The 12,621-nt window shown below is 38.7% G+C and overlaps 1 protein-coding gene across 15 annotated transcripts in view; it reads left to right on the top strand.

Moving 5' to 3' along the window:
- The window catches only part of PPHLN1 (periphilin 1), a 163,813-nt gene that overhangs the window by 63,040 nt on the left and 88,152 nt on the right, over positions 1-12,621 (top strand). For all 15 annotated transcript variants that reach the window (XR_010411551.1, XR_010411552.1, XR_010411553.1 and 12 more), the window contains one exon: positions 709-788. Coding sequence is in view for 12 of the 15 variants with exons in the window: in XM_054507098.2 (XP_054363073.1) it covers positions 709-788 (80 nt within the window). In the remaining 3 variants the exon portion in view is untranslated. The remainder of the gene's footprint in view (positions 1-708; positions 789-12,621) is intronic.

Raw genomic sequence — 12,621 nt, 5'->3', positions numbered from 1 at the left:
TAACTAAAACAATATTCTATGTTGAACTGACTAATGTTTAAATCTATTTTCTGGCTTAAGTTTCTATAAAAACGGTGGTGTATATATATATAGCACTACATTAGTGTCTGTAGTGACTAAAGATAAAGGTTAGTGACTATCTCACACAGATTTATTTTTAACCATTTAACAAATGGGTACTTATTCATACCAGGCATTAGGATAGTGCTCTAAATTACAGTTTTCTAGTTTTTATTTTTATTTTTTAAACTAAATATTTCAGGAGTATCTGCTAGATTTCCTACATGCCCCTCACTTTGAGCTATTGTTTAATTAGCTAGTTTTCTTTGTGGTATTTATATAACAACTACTTTTTTATTGTTTATTGATAAATTAAAAGTTAGCTTTTAGGAACTTGGAGGAGGAAGCATTTATGATTTTAGTCTTTTCCTGTTCTTGAGGTCTTCTCAGTCGTTCTGTGTTTGCTAACTAGCATTAATGTGGCCTGGATTGCCATATATGGTGTCCACTGGTACTAGGTTAGTTGAAAATTTTTATGGTACCTTGCCTCTGAGAGAGGTAGGTTTAGATATTAAAGGATTTAATTTAATAATGAAGACTTCAGTACTAAAATAAGTATATGACACCCCCCTCATTTATTTAATTACAAAATCACTCTAATTGGAAACAAATGAGCTAGAAAATTGCATTTTATATTTTCTTGTATAGGTAAAGAGAGACCTGTTCAGTCTTTGAAAACATCAAGAGACACTTCACCCTCAAGTTCTTCAGCAGTTCCTCCGTCAAAGGTTTGTTATATCTATAAAATTAATTTAAAGAGGAATCACAAAGTAAAGGAGGTGGTCTGTGTGGTACAGATGCTTTTATTCTTTACTGTTAAACCTAATGAGGGTAATTTGCTGCATTTAAAAACTTGAATCATGAGGTGCCTGGGTGGCTCAGTCGGTAAAGCATCCAACTCACGATTTTAGCTCAGGTCATGATCTCATGGGTTGTGAGATCGAGCCCTGAGTAGGGCTCTGCGCTCAGGGGGGAGTCAGCTTGAAGATTCTCTCCCTCTGCCCCTCCCCCCCACTCATGCGCGTGTGCTCTCTCTCAAATAAATAAATCTTTTTGGGCGCCTGGGTGGCTCAGTTGGTTAAGCGACTGCCTTCGGCTCAGGTCATGATCCTGGAGTCCCGGGATCGACTCCCACATTGGGCTCCCTGCTCGGCAGGGAGTCTGCTTCTCCCTCTGACCCTCCCCACTCTCATGTGCTCTCTCTCATTCTCTCTCTCTCAAATAAATAAATAAAATCTTTAAAAAAAAATAAATAAAATAAATAAATAAATCTTTTAAAAAAACCAAGACTGGGGGAGGAGTCCAAGATGGCAGAGGAGTAGGAGTCCTTAGTTTTGTCTGGTCCCAGGAATTCAGCCAGATAGCTATCAAATCATTCTAAACACTTGCGAGCTCAACCAGAGATCTAAGAAAAGAATAGCTGCAACTCTACAAATAGAAAAGCAGCCGCTTTCTGCAAGGTAGAAGGAGCGGAGAAGTGACTCCGAGGTGATATATGGGGAGATAAACCACGGAGGGAAGGAGCCTCCATAAGCCAGCACCAGAAAGTGATAGAGCAGTGGAGCACAGAATCGAAACTTCTAGAAGTCTGCTCCAGTGAGAGATGTCCCTGCCTGAAAGGCACTAAGGTGGTGAAGCAGGACAGAATTCTAGCGGGGACAGTGTGGTTTCAGGATGGCCAGGGTCATAATAAGACTGGGAGTGTCTGAGTGTGGCAGAGCTCCCAGGCATCAGAGCGGTGAAGCCCGCTGCAGTCAGTGAGCCCAGGAGTGGGCTCTCAGCTCTGAGTTGCCATAAACCATGAACTGTGGCACAGTCAGGTGACTGCTGTCCGAGCAGGGGCCCAGCGAGTAGCAGAACTGGCAAGAACCCCCTTCCTTCCCTGGGAGGAGTGGCATCGGTGGGCACTGCAGGAGTCTGCAAGCTTTGGAGACTTGAAACGGGGTCTCATGCCTGAGATAGAAATGCTAGGTCACAGGCCGGGTGAGCAAGGAGTGTGGACAGAATCCAGGGAGACAGGAGTGACTGACTGCTTTTCCTTGAGGCCTCACTGAGGAGTGGGGCTCCAAGCTTTTGGCTCTGGAGCCGGAGATTGGGAGGCTGCCATTTTCATTCTCATCCTCTAAAGCTGCACGGAAAGCCTTCAGGGAATAAAAGCTACATAGGGCAATCCAGAGCTACTTACTTAGTCTGGCCCCCTGTCAAGGGTGGTGCAGTTCCACCCTGGGCAAAGACACCTGAGGATCAGGGCAACAGGCCCCACCCCCAGAAGATCAGCAAGAATATCCGGCTAAGACCAAGTTTATTGATCACACAGAACTGCAAAACTCCAGCGCTAGGGGAAAATAGTATATAGAATTCATGGTTTTTTTCCCATGGTTCTTTAGTCTTTCAATTATATATATTTTTTTCTCTTTCCTTTTTCAACTCATTTCCTATTTTATCAACCCTTTTTTAGAAGTCTTTTTTAATTTTCATTTTCACAGTTACATTCTATCCTTTCATTGTCTTTAATTTTATTTTTGTCTATACATAAGTTTTTCTTTCTTTACAATTTTGGGATGCAGTTTATTCTAACAAACAGACCAAATGTCTGATCATACTCTTTCCTTTTTTCTTCTTTTTTTTTTCTGTTAAAATATTTAAAAATTTTCATCTTTACAGTGAAATTTTATTCTTTCAATGTGTTTATTTTCGTGTGTGTGTATGTGTGTGTGTGTGTGTGTGTGTATATATATATACACACACATACATGTTTTCTTTACAATTTTGGGATGTACTTTCTTCTAACAAACAGACTAAAATATACCCAGGATATAGTGTATTGCTCTGTTCTGTTCACCTGTCTATGTTCCTTCTTCTTTTTTGTTTTTTGTCTTTTAATTTTCATTTGTACAGTTACATTCTATTTTTTCATCGTATTTAATTTTATTTTTATACATAGGTAAGTTTTTCTTTCTTTACAATTTTTGGATCTAGTTTTCTTTTATTTATTTATTTTTTAAGGTTTAATTTATTTGAGAGAGAGAGCACAGAGGAGAGGGAGAAGCAGGCTCCCTGCTGAGCAGGGAGCTCGACACAGGGCTTGATTCCAGGAGTCTGGGATCATGACCTGAGTCAAAGGCAGCCGCTTAACCAACTGAGCCACCCAGGTGCCCTGAGGGATCTAGTTTTCTAACAGAAATACACACAGGATCTAGTGTATTGCTCTGTTCTGTTCACCTGTCTGATTATATTCTCTTCCCCCCCCCCCCATTTTGGGTCTCTTCTGAATTGTTTAGTATATATTTCTCTGGGGTTGTTGTTGCCATTTTAGTATTTTGTTCTCTCATTCATATATTCTTCTCTGGCAAGAATGATGACAGAAAAACTCATTCAAAAAAGAGAACAAGAGGCAGTACTGACTGCCAGGGACCTAATCAGTATGGATATAAGTAAGATGTTAGAACTAGAGTTCAGAATAATGATTATTAAGATACTAGCTGGGCTTGAGTAGAGCATAGAGTTCAGAATAATGATTATTAAGATACTAGCTGGGCTTGAGTAGAGCATAGAGAACACTAGAGAATCCCTTTCTAGAGAAATAAAAGAACTAAAATCTAATCAAGTCAAAATCAAAAAAGCTATTGAGATGCAATAAAAAGTGGAGGCTCTAACTACTAGGATAAATGAGGCAGAAGAGAGAATCAGTGATATAGAAGACCAAATGATGGAGAATAAAGAAGCTGAGAAAAAGAGAGGTAACAACTACAGGATCATGAGGGGAGAATTCGAGAGATAAGTGATGCCATAAAGCAAAACAATATTAGAATAATTGGGATCCCAGAAGAAGAGGAAAGAGAGAGAGAGGAGGGTGGGGCAGAAGGTATATTGGAGCAAATTATAGCAGAGAACCTCCGTAATATGGGGAAAGAAACAGGCATTCAAGTCCAGGAGGCAGAGAGAAACCCCACCCCCAAATTAATAAAAATAGGTCAACATCTTGACATATAATGGTGAAACTTGCAAATCTCAGAGACAAGGAGAAAATCCTGAAAGCAGCTTGGGACAAGAGGTCCATAACCTACAAGAGTAGAAACATTAGACTGGCAGCAGACCTATCCACAGAGACCTGGCAGGCCAGAAAGGACTGGCATGATGTATTCAGGGTGCTAAAGAGAAAAATACACAACCAATGTTACTTTATCCATCAAGACTGTCATTCAGAATAGAAAGAAAGATAAAAAAACTTCCAGGACAAACAGAAACTAAAAGAATTTGTGATCGCTAAACCAGCCCTGCAAGGGCAGCCCTGCAGCCCTGCAAATATTAAAGGGGATCCTTTAAGTGGAGAGCTTAAAAGTAACATAGACCAGAAAGGAACAGAGACAATTTACAGGAACAGTGACTTTACAGGTAATACAGTGGCACTAAATTCATATCTTTAAATAGTTACTCTGAATGTAAATGGGTTAATGCCCCAATCAAAAGGCACAGGGTATCAGATTAGATAAAAAAAGTAAGAACCATCGATAATGCTGTCTGCAAGAGACCCATTTTAGACCCAAAGACACCTCCAGATTGAAAGTGAGGGAGTGGAAAGCCATTTATCATGCTAATGGACGTGAAAAGAAAGCTAGGGTAGCAATCCTTATATCAGACAAATTAGATTTTAAACCAAAGACTATAATACGAGATGAAGAAAGACACTGTATCATAATTAAAGGGTCTATCCAACAAGAAGATCTAACAATTATAAATATTTATGCCCCTAACATGGGAGCAGCCAATTATATAAACCAGTTTGTAACAAAATTAAAGAAACACATTGATAATAATACAATAATAGTAGGGGACTTCAATACTCCACTCACAGCAGTGGACAGATCATCTAAGCAGAAGTTCAACAAGGAAACAAGGGCTTTGAATGGCACACTGAACCAGCTTGACTTCACAGATGTATTCAGAGCATTCTGTCCTAAAGGAGCAGAATACACATTCTTCTCGAGTGCATGTGGAACGTTCTCCAGAATAGTTCACATACTGGGTCACAAATCAGGTCTCAACTGGTACCAAAAGCTTGGGATCATTCCCTGCATATTTTTAGACCACAATGCTTTGAAACTTGAACTCAATCACAAGAGGAAATTTGGAAAGAACTCAAATACATGGAAGCTAGAGAGCATCCTACTAAAGAATGAATGGGTCAACCAGGAAATTAAGGAATTAAATTCATGGAAACAAATGAAAATGAAAGCACAACTGTTCAAAACTTTTGGGATGCAGCAAAGGTGGTCCTAAAAGGGAAGTACATACCAATACAAGCCTTTCTCAGGAAACAACATAGGGCTCAAATATACAACCTAACCTTACACTTAAAGGAGCTGGAGAACAGCAAATAAAGCCTAAACCCAGTAGAAGAGAAATAATAAAGATCAGAGCAGAAATCAATGAAATAGAAACCAAGAGAACAGTAGAACAGATCAGCAAAAGTAGGAGCGAGTTCTTTGAAAGAATTAATAAGGTTGATAAGCCCCTGGCCAGACATATCAAAAAGAAAAGAGAAAGGACTCAAATAAATAAATCATGAATGAAGGCGGAGAGATCACAACCAACACCAAGGAAACAAAAACAACTTTAAGAGCATATTATGAGCAAGTATATGTCAACAAATTAGGAATCTGGAAGAAATGGATGCATTCCTGGAGACATATAAACTACCAAAATTGAAACAGGAAGAAACAGAAAACAAAACCTGAAGAGACCCGTAACCAGTAAGGAAATCGAATCAGTAATCAGAAATCTCCCAACAAACAAGAGTCCAGGGCCAGATGCCTTCCCTGGGGGAATTCTACCAAACATTTAAAAAAGAATTAGTATCTATTCTTCTGGAGCTGTTTCAAAAAATAGAAATGGAAGGGAAACTTCCAAACTCCTTCTGTGACATTACCTTGATCCCAAAACCAGACAAAGACCCCACCAAAAAGGAGAATTACAGACCAATATCCTTGATGAACATGGATGCAAAAGTTCTCACCAAGATACTAGCCAGTAGGATCCAACAGTATATTAAAAGGTTTATTCACCACAACCAAGTGGGATTTTTTCCTGGCCTGCAAGCATGGTTCAACATCCACAAATCAATCAGTGTGATACACTACATAAAAGAAAGGATAAGAACCATATGATACCCTGAATAGATGCAGAAAAAGCATTTGACAGAGTACAGCATCCTTTTTTTTTTTTTTTTTTAAGATTTTAATTTATTTGACAGAGTACAAGCAGGGGGAGAGGTAGAGGCAGAGGGAAAGGGAGAAGCAGGCTCCCCACTGAGCAGGGAGCCCGACGTGGGACTTGATCCCAGGACCTCAGGACCACGACCTGAGTCAAAGGCAGACCTCAACTGACTGAGCCACCTAGGCGCCCCAGCATCCTTACTTGATTAAAACTCTTCACAATGTAGGGATAGAAGGAACATAAATCTGTCATAAAAACCATTTATGAAAAGCCCACAGCAAATATCATTCTCTGTAAAAAACTAAGAGTTTTTCCCCTAAAGTCAGGAACATGGCAGGGATGTCTACTATCACCACTGCTGCTCAACATAGTATAGAAGTCCTAGCCTCAGCAGTCAGACACAAACAGAAATAAAAGGCATCTGAATTGGCAAAGAAGAAGTCAAACTCTCACTCTTTGCAGATGACATGACACTCTATGTGGAAAACCCAAAAGACTCCACCAAAAAATTGCTAGAACTCATACAGGAAATCAGCAAAGTGGCAGGATGTAAAATCAATGTACAGAAGTCAGCTGTATTTTTATACACTAACAATGAGACAGAAGAAAGAGAAATTAAGGAGTCGATGCCATTTACAATTGTGCCAAAAACCGTAAGATACCTAGGAATAAGCCTAACCAAAGATGTAAAGGATCTGTACTCAGAAAACTATAGAACACTTATCACAGAAATTGAGGAAAACACAAAGAAATGGAAAAACCTTCCATGCTCATGGATTAGAAGAACAAATACTTTTAAAATGTCTATGCTAGAGCATTTTATACATTCAATGCAATCCCTATCAAAATACCATCAACTTTTTTCACAGAAATGGAACAAATAATCATAAAATTTGTATGGAACCAGAAAAGACCCCGAATATCCAAAGGAATGGTGAAACAGAAAACCAAAGCTAGTGGCATCACAATTCCAGACATTAAGCTCTATTACAAAGCTGTAATCACCAAAACAGTATGGTACTGGCACAAAACAGACACATAGATCAATGGAATAGAGAGCCTAGAAATGGACCTTCAACTCTATGGTCAACTAATCTTTGACAAAGCAGGGAAGAATATCCAGTGGGAAAAAGACAGTCTCTTCAACAAATGGTGTTGGGAAAATTGGACAGCCACATGCATGAAGAATGAAACCGGACTATTTTCTTATACCATACACAAAAATAGACTCAAAATGGGCGAAAGACCTAAATATGAGACAAGAATCCATCCAAATCCTAGAAAACACAGGCAGCAATCTCTGTGACCTCGGCTCCAGCAACTTCTTGCTAGATATGTCTCCAAAGGCAAGGGAAGAAAGGCAAAAATGAACTATTGGGACTTCATCAAGATAAAAAGCTTTTGCACAGCAAACAAAGGAAACAGTTGACAAAACCGAAAGACAGCCGACAGAATGCAAGAAGGTATTTGCCAATGTCTTATCAGTTAAAGGGCTAGTATCCAAATTCTATAAAGAACTTACCAAACTCAACACCCAAAGAACAAATAATCCAATCAAGAGATGGGCAGAAGACATGAACAGACATTTCTCCAGAGAAGACATCCAAATGGCCAACAGACACATGAAAAATTACTCAATATCGCATGGCATCAAGGAAATACAAATCAAAACCACAATGAGATACCACCTCATTTTAGGTCAGGATGCCTAAAATTAACAAGTCAGGAAACGACAGATGTTGGTGAGGATGTGGAGAAAGGGGAACCCTCTTACACTGTTGGTGGGAATGCAAGCTGGTGCAGCCACTCTGGAAAACAGTATGGAGGTTCCTCAGAAAGTTGATAATAGAGCTACCCTGTGATCCAGCAATTGCACTACTAGGAATTTACCCAGAAGATACAAATGTATTGATCCAAAGGGGCACCTGCACCCTGGTGTTTATAGCAGCAATGTCCACAATAGCCAAACTATAGAAAGAGCCCCAGATGTCTGTTGACAGATGAATGGATAAAGAAGATGTCATTCATATATATATATACACATATGTGTATACACACACACACACACAATGAAATACTACTCAGCCATCAAAAAGTTGAAATCTTGCCATTTGCAACGTCGTGGATGGAACTAGAGGGTATTATGCTAAGCGAAATAAGTCAATCAGAGAATGACCATTATATCTCACTGATACGTGGAATTTAAGAAACAAGGCAGAAGTTCATAGGGGAAGAGAGGAAAAAACACGAAATCAGACGGGGGACAAACCATAAGAGACTCTTAATCATAGGAAACAAACAGAGGATTTCTGGATTGGAGGGGTGGGTGGGAGAATGGGGTAATGGTGATGGACATTAAGGAGGGCACGTGATGTAATGAACACTGGGTATTATATAAATGAATCACTGAAGTCTACATCTGAAACTAATAGTACATTATATGTTAATTGAATTTAAATAAATAATAAGTAAAAATAGTAAAAAGAAAAAAAGTACAGTTGAGTACAGTTGACCCTTGAACAACATAGGGGTTGGGAGTACTGACCTCCCATGCAGTCAAAAATTCATATATAAATTTTGACTCCCCCTAACTTAAATTCTATAGCCTACTCTCAGCTGGAAACCTGACTGATAATATACTTAATTAACACATATTTTGTATGCTATATATATATTATATGCTATATTCTTAAAGTAAGCTAGGAAAAAGAGAATGTTATAAAAATCATAAGAGAGGGCATCTGGGTGGCTCAGTCGGTTAAGCATCTGCCTTCGGCTCAGGTCATGATCCCAGGGTCCTGGGATTGAACCCCACTTCTGGCTCCCTGCTCGGTGGGGAGCCTGCTTCTCCCTCTCCCACTTCCCCTGTTTGTGCTCTCTCTCTTTCTCTCTCTCTCAAATAAATAAATAAATATATTTTTTAAAGATTTTATTTATTTGACAGAGAGAGACACCACGAGAGAGGGAACACAAAGCAAGGGGAAGTGGGAGAGGGAGAGGGAGAAGCAAGCTTCCTGCTGAGCAGGGAGCCCAATGTGGAGCTCAATCCCAGGACCATGGGACCATGACCTGAGCCGAAGGCAGGTGCTTAATGACTGAGCCACCCAGGCACCCCTCAGATAAATAAAATCTTAAAAAAAAAAGTCATAAGAGAAATACATTTATAGTACTGAACTGTAAGAAATCCACGCATACGTGGACCCATACTGTTCAAATCTGTGTTGCTCAAGGGTCCTCTGTAGATATATAGGAAAATAAAATAACAAAAAACCCCAAAACTTGAATCTTAAGTAACCACAACTTGAAAGTATCTACCAGAAAAATGAGCAGTTTTCTCATACTATTTTTCCACAGGTTATGCTAAAATTTGTACTTAATTGCAGTCATTGCTAATTTTGACCATAACAAGGTAGGAATGAATATTCACATGGGGAATATTTGATAGACTGTGCTTTTATTTTGGGAGGTATGTGTATAGTCAGAGACCTAACATTTATTGTATAACTACCTGATTCTAATTACTATATTGAGTGTTTTTCTCTCTTTTTCATACAGACATGCTATGGTATAAGTAGGTATATATCTCCATTTTATAGAAAATGTTCAGAAGTTAAATAATTTTCTCAAATTATTTCACTGGTAAATTCCTTCAAATATTTAAGGAGTACTAATTCTTCAGTAACTCTTCCAAAAAACCGAAGAGGAGGGGATACTTCAGGCACATTTTGAGGTCAGCATTACCTTGATACTACATCCAGACAAGGTCACTACAAGGAATGAAAATTATAGGCCAGTATCTCTGATGAACATAGATGTGGGAGTCTTCAGTAAAATATTACTAAACGAAATTGCACAGCACATTCAAAGGATCATGTACCATGATCACATGGGATTCATTCCAGCGATGCAAGTACCCACAAATCAATCAATGTGATATATTGCATTAACAGAATGACATGGACATTAATACTAAAAATAGAGGTACCTGGGTGGCTCAGTCCTTAAGCGTCTGCCTTTGGCTTAGGTCATGATCCCGAGGTCCTGGGATCGAGCCCAACATCGGGCTCCCTGCTCAGCAGGAAGCCTGCTTCTCCCTCTCCCACTCCCCCTGCTTGTGTTCCCTCTCTTGCTGTATCTCTCTCTGTCAAATAAATAAATAAAATCTTTAAAAAAAAATTAAAAATATATGATCATCTCAGTAGATGCAAAAAAAGCCATTTGACAAAATTCCAAATCCATTCATGATAAAAACTGTGAACTACTGGGTGTAGAGGGAATATACCTCAACATAATAAAGGTCTGATATGACAAGCCCAGAGCTAACATCATACTTAGTGGTGAAAAGCTGAAAGCTTTACCTCTAAGATCAGGAACAAGACAACTGGTCTACTCTTGTCCCTTCTAAACCAACATAGAACGAGAAGTCCTCACCAGAAGGATTAGGCAAGGAAAAGAAATAAAAAGCATCCAAATTGAAAGGGATAAGTAAGACTTTTTTTTTTTTATTATTGAAAACCCTAAAGTGATCACCGAGAAGCTGTTAGAATAGATAAATTCAGTAAAGTTGCGGGATACAAAATCAATATGCAGAAGTCATGTTTCTATACAGCAATTATAAACTGTCAAAAAGTGAGTTAAGAGAACAGTTCCATTTACTACAGCATCAAAAAGAAAATACTTAAGAATAAATTTAACCAAGGAGGTGAAACACCTTTACACTGAAAATTATAAAACATTGATGAAAGAAGTTGAAGAAGACACAAATGGAAAGATAATCCATGTTCATGGATTGCTGCAGTTAATATTGTTGAAGTGTCCATACTATCCAAAGCAATCTACAGATTCAGTGCAATTTTTATAAAAAAGAAACCAGTGGTATTTTTCACAGAACTAGAATAATCCTAAAATTTGTATGGAACCACAGAAGATCCCAAATGGCCAAAGCAATCTTAAGAAGAACAAAGCTGGAGGCATCACACTTCCTGATTTAAAACAAGCTGTAGTTATCAAAACAGTATGGCATTGGCATAAAAACAGACACATAGATCAATGGAACAGAGTAGAGACCTCAGAAATAAACCCATGCATATATGGTCAATTAATTTACAATGCAGGAGCCAAGAATATACAGTGGGGGAAAGGACAGTCTTCAATAAGTAGTGTTGGGAAAACTGGGTAGCGACGTACAATGTAATGAAACTGGACCTCTATTTTACACCATATATGAAAATCAACTTCAAGTGGATTAAAGATTTGAAAGTAAGACCTAAAACCTTAGAAGACCTAGAAGAAAACATAGGTGGTCAGTTCTCTGACATCAGTCTTGGCAGTGAGTTTTTTTGGATTCAACACCAAAAGCAAAGGCAGCAAAAGCAAAAATAAACAAGTGGGATAACTTCAAAGTAAAAAGCTTCTGCACAGCAAAAGAAAACTATCAACAAAATGAAAAGAGTAACCTAAGGAATGGTAGAAAATATTTGCAAATCATAAATCTGATAAGGGGTTAATACCTGAAGTATAGGAAGAACTTACACAACTCAATAGCAAAAAAATCAAACAGTCCAAATAAAAATTGAGCAGTGGAGCTGAATAGACATTTTTTTTTTCAAAGAAGACATGAATGGCCTACAGGTATACAAAAAGGTACTCAACATCACTAATTATCTGGGAAATAGAAATCAAAACTACAATGAGTTATCATCTCAACACCTGTTAGGATGGCTGTCATCAAAAAGGTGGGATAACAAGTGTTGTTAGTGAGGGTGTGGAGGAAAGGGAACCCTTGTGCACTGTTGGTAGGAATGTAAATGTAGTGCAGTCACTATGGAAAACAGTGTGGGGGTTCCTCAACAAAATAAAAATAGGACTGTCATGTGATCCAGAAATCCCACATCTGGATATATATCCAAAGGTAAAGAAAAGAGGATCTCCGATGCTGTTCATCTCATCATTATTCACAGTAACCAAGACCTGAAAACAACTTAAGTGTCCTTCAACAGATAAATGAATAAAGAAGATATGGTATATATACACGGAATATTTAACTATGAGAAAGGACATCCTAGCATTTGTGACAAAATGGATGGACCTCGAGGGCATTATGCTAATAAGCCAGAGAAAGACTAAGTACTCTATGATTTCACTTACATGTGGAATCTAAAGGGGCACCTGGGTGGCTCAGTCTGTTAAGCATCTGCCTTCAACTCAGGTCATGATCTTGGAGTCCCAGGATCAAGCCCCGTGTCTGGCTCCTTGCTCAGAGGGGAGCCTGCTTCCCCCTCTCTTTCTCCCCCTGCTCTTGCTCTCTCTCGTTCTCAAATAAATAAAATCTTAAATTAAAAAGCT

The sequence above is a fragment of the Mirounga angustirostris genome, unplaced genomic scaffold (genome assembly GCF_029215605.1).
Source record: "Mirounga angustirostris isolate CCGP_5_RB_7025 unplaced genomic scaffold, mMirAng1.0.hap1 SCAF_5, whole genome shotgun sequence".
NCBI lineage: Eukaryota > Metazoa > Chordata > Mammalia > Carnivora > Phocidae > Mirounga > Mirounga angustirostris.
This window is presented reverse-complemented; position numbering and strand designations above follow the sequence as displayed.